Source organism: Oncorhynchus gorbuscha, linkage group LG18 (genome assembly GCF_021184085.1).
Source record: "Oncorhynchus gorbuscha isolate QuinsamMale2020 ecotype Even-year linkage group LG18, OgorEven_v1.0, whole genome shotgun sequence".
NCBI classification, from domain to species: Eukaryota; Metazoa; Chordata; class Actinopteri; order Salmoniformes; family Salmonidae; genus Oncorhynchus; species Oncorhynchus gorbuscha.
Genome location: NC_060190.1, coordinates 24,336,434 through 24,356,303, shown reverse-complemented (window position 1 = coordinate 24,356,303; position 19,870 = coordinate 24,336,434). Strand labels below are relative to the sequence as shown.

The 19,870-nt window shown below is 46.1% G+C and overlaps 2 protein-coding genes across 4 annotated transcripts in view; both read left to right on the top strand.

Annotated features, from left to right (window-relative positions):
• Nucleotides 1-16,673, top strand: part of LOC124002673 (limbin-like) — a 26,221-nt gene extending 9,548 nt beyond the window's left edge. The window contains exons 14-23 of one of the 3 annotated variants that reach the window (XM_046310292.1): nucleotides 6,337-6,525; nucleotides 6,989-7,281; nucleotides 7,494-7,686; nucleotides 9,526-9,666; nucleotides 10,293-10,520; nucleotides 10,727-10,956; nucleotides 11,107-11,194; nucleotides 11,339-11,514; nucleotides 15,148-15,246; nucleotides 15,629-16,673. In XM_046310292.1, the coding sequence (XP_046166248.1) occupies nucleotides 6,337-6,525; nucleotides 6,989-7,281; nucleotides 7,494-7,686; nucleotides 9,526-9,666; nucleotides 10,293-10,520; nucleotides 10,727-10,956; nucleotides 11,107-11,194; nucleotides 11,339-11,514; nucleotides 15,148-15,246; nucleotides 15,629-16,067 (2,076 nt within the window). In that variant the 3' untranslated portion in view covers nucleotides 16,068-16,673. Of the gene's footprint in view, nucleotides 1-6,336; nucleotides 6,526-6,988; nucleotides 7,282-7,493; nucleotides 7,687-9,522; nucleotides 9,667-10,292; nucleotides 10,521-10,726; nucleotides 10,957-11,106; nucleotides 11,195-11,338; nucleotides 11,515-15,147; nucleotides 15,247-15,628 lie in introns of all 3 variants that reach the window. The other 2 variants (XM_046310293.1, XM_046310290.1) reach the window with 2 other exon arrangements.
• Nucleotides 16,674-17,408: 735 nt separating this feature from the next.
• On the top strand, nucleotides 17,409-19,626 carry LOC124003757 (cytokine-like protein 1). Its single transcript, XM_046312309.1, has 4 exons — nucleotides 17,409-17,804; nucleotides 17,898-17,942; nucleotides 18,314-18,460; nucleotides 18,828-19,626. The coding sequence occupies exons 1-4, from the start codon at nucleotides 17,664-17,666 to the stop codon at nucleotides 18,930-18,932; spliced, it is 438 nt and encodes a 145-aa protein (XP_046168265.1). The 5' UTR covers nucleotides 17,409-17,663; the 3' UTR covers nucleotides 18,933-19,626.
• The last annotated feature ends 244 nt before the right edge of the window (nucleotides 19,627-19,870 follow it).

Here is a 19,870-nt window from a genome sequence, read left to right as displayed (position 1 = left end):
AGTCTTAAACAAAAGCGATAATCCTGGATATTATCTAGGAAAATGCAAAAACAGGAAAACTGAAATCCACTCGTCAGTAGAGAGGAACGACTGGAGACGCGACCACAGACTGCAGGTCGCTTCGGGAAGGCACCGGCCGTAGCTGACATTGACACCTGCTCACACGCAGCATCTGAAGAAGGTAAAAACACGACAGGGCGGAACAAGGACACAGAACAGCTAACATCAAACAAGGATCCGACAAGGACAGAAGCGGAAAACAGATGGAGAAATAGGGACTCTAATCAGAGGGCAAAATAGGGGACAGGTGTGAAAAGAGTAAATGAGGTAGTTAGGAGAATGAGGAACAGCTGGGAGCAGGAACGGAACGATAGAGCGAGAGAGGGAGAGAGGGAGGGGGAGAGAGAGGGATAGAAAGAGGGAAAGAACCTAATAAGACCAGCAGAGGGAAACGAATAGAAGGGAAGCACAGAGACAAGACATGATAATCAATGACAAAACATGACAGTACCCCCCCACTCACCGAGCGCCTCCTGGCGCACTCGAGGAGGAACCCTGGCGGCAACGGAGGAAATCATCAATCAACGAACGGTCCAGCACGTCCCGAGATGGAACCCAACTCCTCTCCTCAGGACCGTAACCCTCCCAATCCACTAAGTACTGGTGACCACGTCCCCGAGAACGCATGTCCATGATCTTCCGTACCTTGTAAATAGGTGCGCCCTCGACAAGGACGGGGGGAGGGAAGACGAACGGGGCGCGAAGAAAAGGCTTGACACAGGAGACATGGAAGACAGGGTGGACGCGACGAAGATGTCGCGGAAGAAGCAGTCGCACAGCGACAGGATTGACGACCTGAGAGACACGGAACGGACCAATGAACCGCGGAGTCAACTTGCGAGAAGCTGTCGTAAGGGGAAGGTTACGAGTGGAAAGCCACACTCTCTGACCGCGACAATACCTAGGACTCTTAGTCCTACGTTTATTGGCGGCTCTCACAGTCTGCGCCCTGTAACGGCAAAGTGCAGACCTGACCCTCCTCCAGGTGCGCTCACAACGTTGGACAAAAGCCTGAGCGGAGGGAACGCTGGACTCGGCGAGCTGGGACGAGAACAGAGGAGGCTGGTACCCAAGACTACTCTGAAACGGAGATAGCCCGGTAGCAGACGAAGGAAGCGAGTTGTGAGCGTATTCTGCCCAGGGAGCTGTTCTGCCCAAGACGCAGGGTTTCGAAAAGAAAGGCTGCGTAATATGCGACCAATCGTCTGATTGGCCCTTTCTGCTTGACCGTTAGACTGGGGATGAAAACCGGAAGAGAGGCTGACGGAAGCACCAATCAAACGACAGAACTCCCTCCAAAACTGTGACGTGAATTGCGGGCCTCTGTCTGAAACGGCGTCTAACGGGAGGCCATGAATTCTGAACACATTCTCAATGATGATTTGTGCCGTCTCCTTAGCGGAAGGAAGCTTTGCGAGGGGAATGAAATGTGCCGCCTTAGAGAACCTATCGACAACTGTAAGAATCACAGTCTTCCCCGCAGACGAAGGCAGACCGGTAATAAAGTCTAAGGCGATGTGAGACCATGGTCGAGAAGGAATGGGAAGCGGTCTGAGACGACCGGCAGGAGGAGAGTTACCTGACTTAGTCTGCGCGCAGTCCGAACAAGCAGCCACGAAACGGCGCGTGTCACGCTCCTGAGTAGGCCACCAAAACCGCTGGCGAATAGAAGCAAGCGTACCCCGAACGCCGGGGTGGCCAGCTAACTTGGCAGAGTGAGCCCACTGAAGAACAGCCAGACGAGTAGAGACAGGAACGAAAAGAAGGTTACTAGGACAAGCGCGGCGACGCAGTGTGAGTGAGTGCTTGCTTTACCTGTCTCTCAATTCCCCAGACAGTCAACCCGACAACACGCCCTTCAGGGAGAATCCCCTCGGGGTCGGTAGAAGCCACAGAAGAACTAAAGAGACGGGATAAGGCATCAGGCTTGGTGTTCTTATTACCCGGGCGATAAGAAATCACGAACTCGAAACGAGCGAAAAACAACGCCCAACGAGCTTGACGTGCATTAAGTCGTTTGGCAGAACGGATGTACTCAAGGTTCTTATGGTCAGTCCAAACGACAAAAGGAACGGTCGCCCCCTCCAACCACTGTCGCCATTCGCCTAGGGCTAAGCGGATGGCGAGCAGTTCGCGGTTACCCACATCATAGTTGCGTTCCGATGGCGACAGGCGATGAGAAAAATAAGCGCAAGGATGGACCTTATCGTCAGAATGGAAGCGTGGGATAGAATGGCTCCCACGCCCACCTCTGAAGCGTCAACCTCGACAATGAATTGTTTAGTGACGTCAGGAGTAACAAGGATAGGAGCGGATGTAAAACGCTTCTTGAGGAGATCAAAAGCTCCCTGGGCGGAACCGGACCACTTAAAGCACGTCTTGACAGAAGTAAGAGCTGTGAGAGGGGCAGCAACTTGACCGAAATTACGAATGAAACGCCGATAGAAATTAGTGAAACCGAGAAAGCGCTGCAACTCGACACGTGACTTTAGAACGGGCCAATCACTGACAGCCTGGACCTTAGCGGGATCCATCTGAATGCCTTCAGCGGAAATAACAGAACCGAGAAATGTGACAGAGGAGACATGAAAGGCGCACTTCTCAGCCTTCACGTAGAGACAATTCTCTAAAAGGCGCTGGAGTACACGTCGAACGTGCTGAACATGAATCTCGAGTGACGGTGAAAAAATCAGGATATCGTCAAGGTAGACGAAAACAAAGATGTTCAGCATGTCTCTCAGTACATCATTAACTAATGCCTGAAAGACAGCTGGAGCATTAGCGAGACCGAACGGCAGAACCCGGTATTCAAAATGCCCTAACGGAGTGTTAAACACCGTTTTCCACTCGTCCCCCTCTCTGATGCGCACGAGATGGTAAGCGTTACGAAGGTCCAACTTAGTAAAGCACCTGGCTCCCTGCAGAATCTCGAAGGCTGACGACATAAGGGGAAGCGGATAACGATTCTTAACCGTTATGTCATTCAGCCCTCGATAATCCACGCAGGGGCGCAGAGTACCGTCCTTCTTCTTAACAAAAAAAACTCCCGCTCCGGCGGGAGAGGAAGAAGGCACCACGGTACCGGCGTCGAGAGAAACAGACAGATAATCCTCGAGAGCCTTACGTTCTGGAGCCGACAGAGAGTATAGTCTACCCCGAGGGGGAGTGGTCCCCGGAAGGAGATCAATACTACAATCATACGACCGGTGAGGAGGAAGGGAGTTGGCTCTGGACCGACTGAAGACCGAGCGCAGATCATGATATTCCTCCGGCACACCTGTCAAATCACCAGGTTCCTCCTGAGAAGAGGGGACAGAAGAAACAGGAGGGATAGCAGACATTAAACACTTCACATGACAAGAAACGTTCCAGGATAGGATAGAATTACTAGACCAATTAATAGAAGGATTATGACATACTAGCCAGGGATGACCCAAAACAACAGGTGTAAAAGGTGAACGAAAAATCAAAAAGGAAATGGTCTCACTGCGGTTACCAGATACTGTGAAGGTTAAAGGTAGTGTCTCACATCTGATACTGGGGAGAAGACTACCATCTAAGGCGAACATGGGCGTGGGCTTCCCTAACTGTCTGAGAGGAATGTCATGTTTCCGAGCCCATGCTTCGTCCATAAAACAACCCTCAGCCCCAGAGTCTATCAAGGCACTGCAGGAAGCAGCCGAACCGGTCCAGCGTAGATGGACCGACAAGGTAGTACAGGATCTTGATGGAGAGACCTGAGTAGTAGCGCTCACCAGTAGCCCTCCGCTTACTGATGAGCTCTGGCTTTTACTGGACATGAAATGACAAAATGTCCAGCAGAACCGCAATAGAGGCAAAGGCGGTTGGTGATCCTCCGTTCCCTCTCCTTAGTCGAGATGCGAATACCTCCCAGCTGCATGGGCTCAGTCTCTGAGCCGGAGGGAGGAGATGGTTGAGATGCGGAGAGGGGAACCCCGTTAACGCGAGCTCTCTTCCACGAGCTCGGTGACGAAGATCTACCCGTCGTTCTATGCGGATGGCGAGTGCAATCAAAGAGTCCACGCTGGAAGGAACCTCCCGGGAGAGAATCTCATCTTTAACCTCAGCGTGGAGTCCCTCCAGAAAACGAGCGAGCAACGCCGGCTCGTTCCAGTCACTGGAGGCAGCAAGAGTGCGAAACTCTATAGAGTAATCCGTTATGGATCGATCACCTTGACATAGGGAAGCCAGGGCCCTGGAAGCCTCCTTACCAAAAACTGAACGATCAAAAACCCGTATCATCTCCTCTTTAAAGTTCAGATAATCGTTAGAACACTCAGCCCTTGCCTCCCAGATAGCTGTGCCCCACTCCCGAGCCCGACCAGTAAGGAGTGATATGACGTAAGCGATCCGAGCTCTCTCTCTTGAGTATGTGTTGGGTTGGAGAGAGAACACAATATCACACTGGGTGAGAAAGGAGCGGCACTCAGTGGGCTGCCCAGAGTAACATGGTGGGTTATTAACCCTAGGTTCCGGAGACTCGGAAGACCAGGAAGTAGCTGGTGGCACGAGACGAAGACTCTGAAACTGTCCTGAGAGGTCGGAAACCTGAGCGGCCAGGGTCTCAACGGCATGACGAGCAGCAGACAATTCCTGCTCGTGTCTGCCGAGCATTGCTCCCTGGATCTCGACGGCAGTATTGCGAGAATCCGTAGTCGCTGGGTCCATTCTTGGTCGGATCCTTCTGTTATGCAGGTGAATGAGGACCCAAAAGCGACTTAACGGAAACAGAGTCTTTATTCCAGTCTTAAACAAAAGCGATAATCCTGGATATTATCTAGGAAAATGCAAAAACAGGAAAACTGAAATCCACTCGTCAGTAGAGAGGAACGACTGGAGACGCGACCACAGACTGCAGGTCGCTTCGGGAAGGCACCGGCCGTAGCTGACATTGACACCTGCTCACACGCAGCATCTGAAGAAGGTAAAAACACGACAGGGCGGAACAAGGACACAGAACAGCTAACATCAAACAAGGATCCGACAAGGACAGAAGCGGAAAACAGAGGGAGAAATAGGGACTCTAATCAGAGGGCAAAATAGGGGACAGGTGTGAAAAGAGTAAATGAGGTAGTTAGGAGAATGAGGAACAGCTGGGAGCAGGAACGGAACGATAGAGAGAGAGAGCGAGAGAGGGAGAGAGGGAGGGGGAGAGAGAGGGAAAGAACCTAATAAGACCAGCAGAGGGAAACGAATAGAAGGGAAGCACAGAGACAAGACATGATAATCAATGACAAAACATGACAAAACCAAGCTGCTTACCTATTGCAGATTCAGTCTTCCCAGCCTGGTGCGGTCTACAATTTTGTTTCTGGTGTCCTTTGACAGCTCTTTGGTCTTGGCCATAGTGGAGTTTGGAGTGTGACTGTTTGAGGTTCTGGACAGGTGTCTTTTATACTGATAACAAGTTCAAACAGGTGCCATTAATACAGGTAACAAGTGGAGGACAGAGGAGCCTCCTAAAGAAGTTACAGGTCTGTGAGAGCCAGAAATGTTGCTTGTTTGTAAGTGACCAAATACTTATTTTCCACCATAATTTGCAAATAAATTCATTAAAAATCCTACAATGTGATTTTCTGGATTTCTTTTCTCATTTTGTCTGTCATAGTTGAAGTGTACCTATGATTAAATTACAGGCCTCTCTCATCTTTTTAAGTGGGAGAACTTGCACAATTGGTGGCTGACTAAATACTTTTTTGCCCCACTGTATATGATTGCCATAGCCCGAAGGACATCACATGACCGTTAATTCCCTGAAGTAACCATCATCCATGTACATTTTGTTGTTGATTAGCCATTCTTTCTTTTATATAATCATATTTTTATTTAATGAAATCTATCGACCGAAGATTACACAATACAACAGCAGTAGTGTTGTTCCTGTATACATGATTATATGTACTATTATTAATACTGCTGAAATTAACTGTATTCATTACCCTATTTGCATTGTACTGTATTTACTCAAATGCTGTACCACTATACTGCTTTGGCAATATCTACAAATTGTATATCATGCCAATAAAGCAATCTGAATTTGAATTGAAATAGGTAACAGCTAGGTTTTGTTCTGTTCAGCAGGGCACAACGTAGTGGAATATTCAGATGAATATATATTGAACCAACATCAGCTCTGTTCTTGCCAATTCTATCTGCAACGGTTTACATTTGCCGACTGAACATGCTCAAGGAGTGCCTGTAGGGACCAGGGCTCGATTTTAAGCTTTTCAACCTTGTCTTTTTCTCTTCATCCAGCTGCAGGGCCACAAGCAGAGGCAAAAGGAGCTGTCAGCCCTGTCCCGAGGGGGCCTGGAGGAGGACAGGATGGAGGTGGAGCCGGCCCAGCACCTCCGCTGCTGGCAGAGCCTGCTGACCGCCCAGTGCCTGGAGCTTGGGGAGCTCATCAACAACCTGGACGAGGAGGCCGCTGCAGACATCCGTAAGGTAACTCAAAATTACACAACACCCGCCTCTCTCCTTATATACAATGGTTAGATTAGGTAACTGGTAGCTATAACTTGCACAACACATGTTGCCATTTTCAAATCGCTAGCTAGTTAGCAGTGTGCTAGTAGCATCCATTGTGCAAGTGACAGCACTCGCTCTCTAAGACTTAAAGTAGTTGTTTCCCTTGCTCTGCCAGGGCCATGGCTTTTGTGGAGCAATAGGTAATGCTGCTTTGTGAGTGCAAAGTGTTGGTCTGCAGAAGGTCCCCAGTTCGAGACCATTGACGGACAAGACTTACTTTGTTACAAGTACACAACTTGAAAAAGCGATTGTTAGACAGCAAATGAACATCATACATGATTATACATACATAGTTACATGGATTGTTAACTAACCAAGCAAGTAGTTTCACTTTCTCTGACTTTCTGTTGACTGGAGATTCACCTTTGACCTCCTCCAGGTCACCATGCGTGTGATCCACAGCGCCATGGCGGAGGTGAAGGCCATCCAGCCTGCTGTCGCCCAAGCTCTGCTGGCCCTGGGGAACCCCCGTGACCCCCTCCAGCAGCCAGAATCGGGGTCCCCCATAGGGGCCAGCAGCAGCGCCCTTTCCCAGGCCCAGGAGAGGCTCCATCTGGAGGGCAAGGCGGCAGTGAGGACCCTCCAGGCCTCCAGGGACTCGCTGCACCAGGGCATGGAGAGGGAGCTGCAGGAGCAGCAGGAGCTGAGGTCCAGGGGACAGGTCTTCTTCAGGTGAGCAGATGTTTGTTTTCCAATCACTTTTTCAGGTCAGTCCGTTGCGCTACAGAGAAGATGGTCATGTTGGTACACATTTCAGAATACTTGTGAAAGGGGGCAAAAAATAAACCTCTGGGGTATCTTAATGCAAATATTAGCACTTTGTGCTAATTATGTGTGTGTGGCCATCTGTGTGTGTGTTTGCGTGTATTTTCTATCCTTCCAAGGTCTCTGTGCTCGTCACAGCTCACCTTATCGGACGAGGAGCTCCTACACATGAAGCTGGAGTTCCAGAACTGTCTGTCCAGGATGGACCACTGCCTGATGCTGCCCCACGCCCTCTCCCGCTCCAAACTGCAGGCCGCTCTGTCCACCTGGAGGAAGGAGATGGAGGAGCAGGTTGAACATCCACAGCAAGAGGTTGGTGGAATATCCGATACATACAGTTTGTAGTGCCAAAATGATAATATACCGCCCTCTGCTGGTTCCTTAGCTGTAACATACTGTAACATACAGTTGACAAAGATCACTTGGACATGTTGCATTATATACACTGCTCAAAAACATAAAGGGAACACTAAAATAACACATCCTAGATCTGAATGAATGAAATATTCTTATTAAATACTTTTTTCTTTACATAGTTGAATGTGCTGACAACAAAATCACACAAAAATGATCAATGGAAATCAAATTTAGCAACCCATGGAGGTCTGGATTTGGAGTCACACTCAAAATTCAAGTGGAAAACCACACTACAGGCTGATCCAACTTTGATGTAATGTCCTTAAAACAAGTCAAAATGAGGCTCAGTAGTGTGTGTGGCCTCCACGTGCCTGTATGACCTCCCTACAACGCCTGGGCATGCTCCTGATGAGGTGGCGGATGGTCTCTCCTCCCATACCTGGACTAAAGCATTCCTCCAACTCCTGGACAGTCTGTGGTGCAACGTGGCGTTGGTGGATGGAGCGAGACATGATGTCCCAGATGTGCTCAATTGGATTCAGGTCTGGGGAACGGACGGGCCGGTCCATAGCATCAATGCCTTCCTCTTGCAGGAACTGCTGACACACTCCAGCAACATGAGGTCTAGCATTGTCTTGCATTAGGAGGAACCCAGGGCCAACCACACCAGCATATGGTCTCACAAGGGGTCTGAGGATCTAATCTCGGTACATAATGACAGTCAGGCTACCTCTGGCGAGCACGTGGAGGGCTGTGCGGCCCCCCAAAGAAATGCCACCCCACACCATGACTGACCCACCGCCAAACCAGTCATGCTGGAGGATGTTGCAGGCAGCAGAACGTTCTCCACGGCATCTCCAGACTCTCACATCTGTCACGTGCTCAGTGCGAACCTGCTTTCATCTGTGAAGAGCACATGGCGCCAGTGGCGAATTTGCCAATCTTGGTGTTCTCTGGCAAATGCCAAACGTCCTGCACGGTGTTGGGCTGTAAGCACAGTGGACGTCAGGCCCTCATACCACCCTCATGGAGTCTGTTTCTGACCATTTGAACAGACACATGCACATTTGTGGCCTACTGGAGGTCATTTTGCAGGGCTCTGGCAGTGCTCCTCCTGCTCCTCCTTACACAAAGGCAGAGGTAGCGGTCCTGCTGTTGGGTTGTTGCCCTCCTATGGCCTCCTCCACGTCTCCTGATGTACTGGCCTGTCTCCTGGTAGCGCCTCCATGCTCTGGACACTACGCTGACAGACACAGCAAACCTTCTTGCCACAGCTCGCATTGATGTGCCATCCTGGAAGAGCTGCACTACCTGAGCCACTTGTGTGGGTTGTAGACTCCGTCTCATGCTACCACTAGAGTGAAAGCACCGCCAGCATTGATGTTTAAGTGTTCCCTTAATTTTTTTGAGCAGTGTATATACACTACCGTTCAAAAGTTTGGGGTCACTTAGAAATGTCCTTGTTTTTGAAAGAAAAGCACATTTTTTTGTCCATTAAAATAATATCAAATTGCGGATATGGCAGTGAAGTCACTGGTGATGGCCGTCCTATTTCAAACTCATCCCCTCTCTTCCAACTGACGCCAGAACCTCGACAGACATGTAAGCTGGAGCATTGGCACATTGTGGGAGCGTATGAAAGTATTGACAAAAACACCTAGGCTATATCCACAGTGGTCAATGGTAAAACAAATAGCAACTAATGCTAAACAGACTAGATGAAATGACAGTAGGCTATGCTATGGAGATGTTTCCCTCACCATCTCACTAACCATCTTGTGTGTTTTCCAGAAGAAGACGAGGACTAAAGGGAAATCCACGGAGGGCAGACAGCGAGCAGACCCCTCAGAACTGCTGCTCTTCCAGAAGAAGATGGAGGACAGGATACAGCTGTTTGAGAAAGAAAAGGAAATGGAGCGCACTGTGAGGGAGAAGGTTGGGTGGAATTCAGTTCACTGAAACATTTATTTGTCCCGAGGGGCAGTTATAAGATGGAGGAGAAGGCTTTTATATTGCGCATATCCTCTTTTGTCGCATTCACTCACTTTTTGCTCCTTTGACACTTTCTCACACTTCCAGCTGGACGAGATGGGAATATAGCAGAGGCGGGTAAAGGGGATATTCCCGGACGGACTCCGAAACCTTTAGAGTTTCTCAGACCTAGATTAAGCCTACTCCTGGACTTAAAATCCACACTCTGTAAATGATCTCGTTGAACGTCCTTTTTAGTCCAGGAATAGTCATCATCAAATTCAGAAAAACTGTCCCTTAGCGTTTGCTGCCAGTGTTATGAAACCTGTTAGTCAGCCTACTGATAAACCTGCTCTTGCTATGACTAGGGTTCCTAGGGCTGCCTAACTGGTCCATAACCTATTATAAAATGTGCCCATTTAACACAAAATAAGAGTAAGCGCACAGGGTGTTCGATGTATGTCTCACCAGTGTCTAGGGAGAGCTTAGTTGAGTAACTGTGACCTAATCACTTAACCTAACTCATTTCCTACAACTTTAGCTAAACCCCTTCGTTCCCTGGCGCCTCCAACATCTTTCTCTCTCTCCAGGTCCTGGAGGAGATGCGTACCGTGAGGGAATCGGAGCTCCGGAACCAGGCAGACGGCCTGGCCGTGCAGATGGCCGCCCTCCACTACCAGAAGGCTGAGAGGAGGACCAGGGTCCTGGAGACCTCCAGAGCTCTGCTCACCATCCAGAGCCTGCTCACAGAAGAACTGCGAGCCAGCAGGAGCCTGGGGGCAGCCCCCATAGCCCAGAGCATCCAGAACCACTGTCTGGTAGGATAGGACATTGTGGCATGTTGGATGCTTTAGCATGTACTGTAGCCTGATTCATACTTTAGCTGTGAAATATTACATCGTTGGCTTAATTTGATAAAATCCGCCTGAGCAATTTGGTTACACACACACAGATACAGGATAAGACATATCCTCAGTGGATAAAGGTTTTGTGAAGAGCGTGATCCATTGGCGTGTGACTACAGGGTTTGGAGGAAGCGGAGCTCCAGCTCCAGAGAGAGCATGCAGAGTTGGAGAGTCTGGAGTCTGGACCCTCCAAACACAGACCACCCAAAGACCCACACTACTCTGATGAGGAAGAGGAAGAGGAAGGGCAAAGGAGGCTGTTTCATATAGAGCGTGACAGCCGCATGGCCACCATCCTTCACGAGGCCCTGTACACGTGTGATCAGGTCATTGTTCTGCAGACAGAGAGGTGGGCTTTTTGGAGCTATTATTCTGCCTAAAACAAATGTACAATTGAGAAATATTCTTACACAAATGCACCATGAAGCGTAACACAGAACAGCTCCAAGTGCGAACAGAATAATTCTGAATATTTTATCCTATCCTTTTTTCCCCCCAGGCTGCAAGAGGCCAACGCTAGGAATCAAGCCATGGAGGATCTCAAGGAGCAGCTGGAGCTGAAGAGACTCTACACAAACTGTGACCAGGTGATCTAGCCATCATATAATTGTAATTCTCCAATTGCTTTTTAGTTGCTTTTTAGCCTGGAAGTAGGCTTCATCTGGGTCTGAGTCACTATTTTGTTCACAGCCCAAGCCCTCTGTCCCTCTTTTTCGTCCATCCCTCCCCAGGATCTGGAGTTTGCGGCCAGGTTGGTGAGGCAGAGCCAAGTCTCCACCGAGGTTCTCCTAGAGGCTCTCCGCCTCCTCCTCCCAACCCTCCCCGAGTCGGAGCTGCTCTCCCTCATTGATGCCCTCTGCCCCAAGCTATCGGTCTTTCCAGCGTCCGCAGAGCAGGAAAGCACAGCGTAAGAACTACTGAAGCTCCTTCGTCTAGCAATAGTTTTATTGGTAGTGGATTGGAGTGTTTTCTTCAGAATTGGCATTTAGTCATTTAGGCATTTAGGCCAGCATTGCTATTGTACCTGTAGACTTCCAGTCATTGCGCTAAAGCTAGTTAGTATTGGTTCGCGAAACGTCTGCTAACTTCCTTCATACTGCACGCAGAAACATAAAAATTGTATCTACGAGTTCATTTGACTCTGGGTAAGTCGCAGTAGACTTACCCAGAGGTAGAGTCTGCAATATGACATTATCAACATAGCAGGGCGACTTCCTGCTTTACAACAGCAACAGACTTCAAATCTGCAGCAACAGAGCTTAAAGGTAGAGTTGTCAGCATGACATCACCATACACACTGTGCCATGTTCCTGTTTACAGATATTAACAACAACAAAGTTCAAATCTTCCATTGCCAATATTGGCTGTTCCAAAGGGAGGGTGAAGATTGGGAACAGCAAAAAGTAGCAGTCTTGGGCCTCCCGGGTGGTGCGGTGGTCTAAGGCACTGCATCGCAGTGCTAGCTGCCCATGGGGCAGTGCACAATTTGCCCAGCGTCGTCCGGGTTAAGAAGGGTTTGGCCGGCAGGGATATCCTTGTCTCATCGTGCACTAGCGACTCCTGTGGCGGGCATGGTGCAGTGCACGCTGACCAGGTAGCCAGGTGCACTGCGTTTCCTCCGACATTGGTGCGGCTGGCTTCCGGGTTGGATGTGCGTTGTGTCAAGAAGCAGTGCGACTTGGTTGGGTTGTGTTTCGGAGGATGCATGGCTCTTGACCTTCGCCTCTCCTGAGTCCGTACAGGAGTTGCAGCGATGAGACAAGACAGTAACTACTACCCATTGGATACCAGAAAGTGGGGGGGGGTATTTTTTTTTAAGTAGCAGTCTTGGCAGAAAAGAAGTCTGAGACATAAACTCCCTGCCTGGCCATTGAAAACTCAGGGTAAACTTTAGTCAAGTTGGTCATTTGACAGCTTGCACATCTTTGGTGTCTGACGCCAGTTTTAACATATGCTCACTGCTTAGCAGGCTCCAAAAATACCAATACCACTAGAGAATAGAACTCTCGGAGCAGTTTGTGCCGTGTACCAGATGTTTAGGCGGGTGTCTATGAGTGACTCACACCAGCACAATGTGTTACTTGTCAGTAACCGCTGGATTCAGTTTGTTTCCCATCTTAAAAGCTTATAAGATATATTCATCATGTGTCAATTTAAGAATTGAATTTGTCTCCTATTAACTTAACTGTGAAAATGTCCCTTCTTGCCATTGTAACAACTGACGACGCGCACACACACGCAGTTCCCGCAAGTGGTCCCCCCGGAGGTTGTGCCCCCCAGATAGCATATGAACACGTCATAAGCCATTCTTTATTTTTTATTACAGGAAATTTGCTTTCAAACTACAGGGTGGGCTCTGCGAAACTGCGCTATGGCACTAATTGTAAGCACCTGTCACACACAAATATACTACCACAAAAAGTAGAACTAAAAGCAATTTCAAGTAGATTCCAAAGTAGAACAAAAAGGAACTACAAGAAAATGGTTCAACATTTCAGCATTAATGTAGGGAATTAATAGCAAGCTAAGATTTATGTGATCATACAGGGGACGCTGGCATTTCAGTTCACATGAGAACTTTTGACAGAACCTGCGAAAAGATCAAGTCAAAATAAAGTCTTCGCGTTTCGTAAACTACAGGTGTGGACTAACAGTCAAATGCTTACTTCCGAGTCCTTTTTCGAGTTAGAGATACAAATGAAATAGTGTCACGAGGAATGAATACACAGTAAATAACGAATAACAATGACGAGTATATAATATCAAATCAAATTTTATTGGTCACATACACATATTGCGGATGTTATTGTAGATGCAGCGAAATGCTTATGGTTCTAGCTCCAACGGCTTGTAATACCTAACAATACAAAACAATACACACCCCCCCCCCCAAATAACATGGCTATATACAGGGAGTACCAGTGTCGAGTTGATGTGCAGAGGCATGAGGTAATTAAGGTATCCATTTACATATAGGTAGGGTTAAAGTGACTAGGCAACAGGATAGATAGACAGTAGCAGCAGTGGGTAGCCATTGATTAGCTATTTAGCTGTCTTGTTTAGCAGTCTTATGGCTTGGGGGTAGAATCTGTTCACAGTTCTGCTGGTTCCAGAGAGAACAGTCTATGGCTTGGGAGGCTGGAGTCTTTGACAATTCTTTGGGACCTCCCTCGGATTTACTTGGTGTGTAAAATGTTAGTTGTAACCGCATTCTTACAGCACTGTCGAAGTAGTGAGACTAATCAATGTGATCTCTCTGAGGAGGAAAGAATAGTCATTCAAATCAAATCCCATTTTATTTGTCACATGCGCCGAATACAACTGGTGTGGACTTTACTGTGAAATGCTTGCTTACAAACCTTTCACAACGATGCAGAGTAAAAAAAATATATATTTAAAAAATAAACAGTAACTCAAGAGGAGTAAAATAAAATACACAAGAATGGGGCTCTATACAGGGAGTACCAGTACCAGATCAATGTGCCGAAGTACGAGTTATTTGAGGTAGATATGTACATGAAGGCAGGGTAAAGTGACTAGGCGTCCGGTTAGATAATAATAAATACAAATATTAACAGCAGCAAATGATGAGTGTAAAAGTGAGTGTGTGTGTGAGTGTATGTTTGTTTGTGTTGTGTGTGCATATTTAGTGTTTGAATGTGTGAGGGATATGTGTGGGAGTGACAGTGTAGTGTGTGTATATGGTGTGTATATAACGTTTAGTGAGTGTGTGTGTAGGGTCAGTGCAGATAGTTTGGGTACCATTAATTTACTATTTAGCAGTCTGGCTATTATTGCTTGGGTGTAGAAGCTGTCTCGGAGTCTGTTGGTCCAGGAGCCGATGCTCCGGTAACGTTTGCTGGATGGTAGGAGAGTGAACAGTCCATGGCTTGGGTGGCAGGAGTCTTTGTCAATTTTGGGGCCTTGCTCTGACGCCGCCTGGTATAGAGGTCCTGGATGGCAGGGAGCTCAGCTCCAGTGATGTACTGGGCTGTCCTCACCACCCTTTGTATCGCTTTGCGGTCAAGGGCGGTGCAATTGCTATACCAAGCGGTGATGCAGCCAGTCAAGATGCTCTCAATGGTGCAGCTGTAGAACTTTTTTATGATCTGAGGGCCCATATCAATTCTTTTCAGCCTCCTGAGAGGGAAGAGGTACTGTCGTTCCCTCTTCACTACTGTGCAGGTGTGTGTTGACCATGTTAAGTCCTTAGTGATGTGGATCATACCCTCCCATCTGCCCATGATACATTGGCTGGGAGCTTGGAACACTTACTGTCAATGTCCTGTCTGGGCTGGCCAACACTCTGTTTGGACTCTGTTGCTTGTGTGAATAATGCTCTTTGTATGAGGACACCTGGGACTTGGCCTGTCTAGCCAGGAAAAGAGGGAAGTTACTGAGAAAGTTAACTTAAATCGAACAAAATGCATAATTTTGTGGAGTCTCCATCTGCTTAATTCGCTTGTCCCCCGCGTGAATAATTTTCTTTATCGCCAGAGAGCTATTTTTCTTTTCTATTCTGGCTGTGTTTTTTTCTCAGGTGGCCAGAGGGAGCAGGAAAATCTCTGCTGGTCAGACTGAGGCAGGAAATGGTGGGGAGGAATGTCTCAGCCCACAGCACGGACAAGGACAGAAACCAGTGAGTGCAAGACAAAGAGCCTCAACTTTTTTCTGGAGCTTTTATTTTAGATGTGGATACACTTTCAGATCCTAATTCAGTCAGTTCTCATCAACTCAGAATGTTGACAATATAATGTTGACAACAAGGACAGGTGGGTCTGTGCTAATTTTAAAAGGTTACTACCTTGATAACGGTGCTGTTTTTCTTTATCTGTGATTGAATTGGAGCCCAAGGATACTTTTACGAAGTACTAGGAAATAACTTGGGAGAGACAATATTTGGCACATAGCAACATAGAGTGGTAGATGCATTTTGGTCCCACTTTTGTAAAATACTATATATACTGTAGATGCTTCAGAAATCATAATCAAATGTCATACTCTTCCTCTTCATTTTCCAGGTTCCAGGAGAAGAGACAGAGCCTGCTGGAGAGGTTGTTTCTCAATCCCAGACCCGAGGCTCGCAGGGACGTCATGCAAGTATTGGTCCAGGAAAAGGGGAGGGAGGGAGTTGTTGCCATTCCCAAATCAGTCGCGACTGGAACGAGCCAAACCATATCCTTGGAACAGCTCCAAGACTCTGTTCAGATTTCAGTGGGAGGAGGAGGAGAGGTGGACAGTGAAACTGTGTTTGTCTCCACTACCGCAGCAGTACCCTCCACTTCTGGCTTGGCCAACAATGCAGTAGTACTGGACATCCCCACTACGGGGGAGAGGGTGTTTGTGTTCCGCGTTCTGCCGGAGCCTCAGAACACGACAGGGTCCACCAACAGGAAGAGGAAGAAGAGGAACTTTCTTAATCTGAAGAAGGGATCAGTGGCCCCCACAGACCAACCCTGAGCTTGCTGGTGGTTTCAAGAGGGTCTACTGTAGACACAGACTTGCCATTAGATTCCTACTGGTCCTATACTGAACCACTAGCCGGGTCCCAGGTCTGTTTGACTGAAGGAGTTGGCAAAACAGAACAAACAGATCTGAGACCAGGCTAGGGGAACATGTGCCCTGTTAGACTCTGTTATGTGCTTTAAAATGTCCCACCTTTATGGTACTCAATGATGGTATTATGGTAACAATGAGCAAAATTCTATGTATTAACGTTTAATCAAGTAGTCTCAATGTACTGTAAAATAGCCATATAATTGCAGGCTTTGTCTGTAGACAGCTAGTTTTTCTGATAATGAATGATTTGCACGTCTTGGCATATACATAAACCACATCACCATTATCAATATTTTAACAAATTTTATAAATACAATTATGATAAATAAGTACAAATGTTATATAAAAAATTGTATCGTAGAGTGTTCCTATCCATTGTATGTTAAAACACCTGCAATGGTCATTTTTTTGGCAAGCTTCAAAATAACAATCCCACAAGTTCAACCAATGTGTTACAACTGTTTTTTTTTACAAATTCATAAATGATCAATAAATGAATAATGATCAGTTTAGCTATATAAACTCAGTTTATTAACTAGGCCTACCTATAGCTCTGTAAATCGTTTCATTAACAGCCATACACATGTTACCAACATGCAGTGATGTAAATTACCACTGAAGTAGTTTTGGGGGGGTATCTGTACTTTACTATTTAAATTTCTGACAACTTTCACTTTTACTTCACAACATTCCTAAAGACAATTATGTACTTTTACTCCATACATTTTCCCTGACACCCAAAAGTACTCGTTACATTTTGAACGCATAGCAGGACAGAAAATAGTCAAATTCACACACTTATCAAGAGAACATCCCTGGTCATCCTACTGTCTCTGATTTGGCGAACTCACTAAACACAAATGCTTTGTTTGTAAATTATGTCTGAATGTTGGAGTATGACCCTGGCTCAACTTAAATGAAAAAAAACAAGAACATTGCGCCATCTGGTTTGCTTAATATAATGAATGTTTTATTATTCATATTTTTACTTTTGATACATAAGTATATTTTAGCAACTACATATATTTTTATACTGAAGTATATTTAAAACCAAAAACTTTTATACTTTTACTCAAGTAGTATTTTACTGGGTGACTTTCACTTTTACTTGAGTCATTTTCTAACCATGTATATTTACTTTTACTTAAGTATGACAATTGAGTACTTTTTCCACCACGGCCAACATGTGCTTAAATTAATTTTGATAGTGACATGTGGATTGTTACAGCATGGGATGATACACTTTGTTGTCATCCTGAAGGATGTTGATAGCTGGAAGAAATGTCACGTTTCCAAAATGCACAGGAGCGCGTAATTAATTCAATTTCCAGTTATGTTGCGTTTAGTGAATCTTCGACGTCACCATCTCTTTTTTTGTCACTCCCAACTACAAACTGCAAAGTTGCTCGACAAAGAACACACTCGTTTTGTAAAGCCCAAGCGTAGTTGCCTCTACAGAAGAATACTTTTTTAACCGACGCAACAACGGGTAGAAAGATGAGACTCGCACCTTTCTTGTGTTTCTTCAGTTTTATTTGGTTGGCAGATTGTGCACCACCGACATGCTATTCCCGAGTGCTTGGCTTGAGCAAGGAAATAATGGCCCTTTTGGAAAAACTACACAATTATCATCTCACGGTGAGCTATTTCAATTTCGTTTTTTGTTCATAAAAAAACAGTTATTTTCTTATGTATCCAAATGTTTTCTCATTTAAACGTTTTATTCCGTAGAAAACCTGCGTGGAGATTCTGCCCAAGATGTTTCTGGATGTGCACGTAAGTTTAACACCATGTAATTTATCTGAACAAAATATTGATTCTCAGACGTCATACCAGTCAGTATTGAAGAAAAGGTCGACAGAGGGAACCAGAATCTGATTTGACGTCTCATTGGGTTATATCGCATTAACTGTAATGTGTTGGTGATGCAGTATGCATGTTTGATGTAGATGAGAAGATGCATGCATTCCGTAATGTGATTGGAAGCCGATATCAAAGTTGATAAATATAACCTGCCAATCAATTTAAATTAATCTAAAACAGTTGTACACCAGTATCTGAAACTGTTTCTGTGTAACTTTTGAATCAATATATTATAATATTCATTGAGCTATAGGTTATACAATGTCTTTATTATTTCCCTGTAGAATTCGTGCATCGTGACCAAGCTCCGTGACTTCCTCTATGTTGTGGAGAACCTTCCTACACAGTACTGCAGAGAGCGTCCCAGGATCGCGTTGTTGAAGCGCAAAGTCAACAACCTGTACACAATTATCAACCGAATCTGTTATCGGGTATGTGTGTGCTTAGCTATGCAGAAGAATGAACCATGCTGTCTCTCATAGCCAGAATAGTATTAAAATAAAATATCTGTCATAGCCTATTCTGTATGTGGTACAGGAAATGACTAGTCTGTTTCCAGATCTGTTCTGCCATGCCAACCCTTATAATGACAATGACATGAGTTGAAGAGATGGCATTTCTGGAACCAAGCTAGGGAATTACAGCCCAGAGTTCAATTCAATATAAAAGATAATATGATTACTTCTGCTCATTTAGTTTGTCTGCCGACGTTTCGCAAGTTTTGCTCATCCTTTCACCCACTTTCTGCAGCTGAAGATGTTGTGTATGCCGAGGTCTGACTGTTTGACCTCCCCACAGGACCTAGTGTATTTCACAGATGACTGTGAGGCCATTGAGACTGGACAGAGTACCCCTCGCTACGGAGAGGACAGGCTCCAGCTGCTGGTGGAAGAGAAGAGATGAGCCCATCCAGAGACAAACACACTCACGCTCACATGTGCAAACAGCGCACGTCTCACACACACACACACAGGAATGGATGTGTGAGGGTATGTAAACCTTGTTTCACTCAAAATCACACACACACACACACACATACATAACATCACACACAACTCTAGTGGAAAAACATGCCAACGCGGTTTATTTTCTAACCAATGTAGTGGTGGCCTACAGAGTTGATGTTAATGGTGAAGTCTCATGTTAGTTGGCATGTGTCTGGTTACATTCCACCAAGTGGTGGAGAACTTTCCACAGGAAATTTGCTGAATACCAGCCATTCCAATGAAAACCTTACAATAATAAACCAATAAGAAATGTTTGTGAGCCTCGCTTACCGCTGCTTACTTACCATACTGTTTGAAAGGGAATGCCTAATTAATCCAAATATGTTGTATGTTTCCATAACCCTTCGTATTACTAAGCTGTCTTGAGGCTTACACATACCTAGTTCCCAGCCTGTACACCCCTGAGAAAATAATGATTACCTCATGCTGATTGTTTGATTGTATGAATAGGCCTACTCTTTAACCTTTAGTTATGTATCTTGTTTTGATGTAGGCTAAACTTAATCATTATCGCATTTTCTATGTAATTGGTACAATATACATTTGTGTAGTGTATTACTTATATGTATGTAATAAAACAACTATATCTCTTTTTGGTGCCTATGAGTTTTCAAATGTGGTGTGTGAGCAGCAAGCACAAATGCAATTGATTTTCTTTTAGTATTGCAAAAGAGTCGAGTGAGTTTTGATATTGAATTCGCATTGTGAGTGAAAACAGGAAACGCCGTGCAAGGATGTTGGCTGGGGGTGGCAGTGGGCGTAACATGCAGGACTGGTAATCTGTGATTGGCAGTGGCAGTTCCAATCCAGGTGTGTTTTTGTTTTTGCAACATG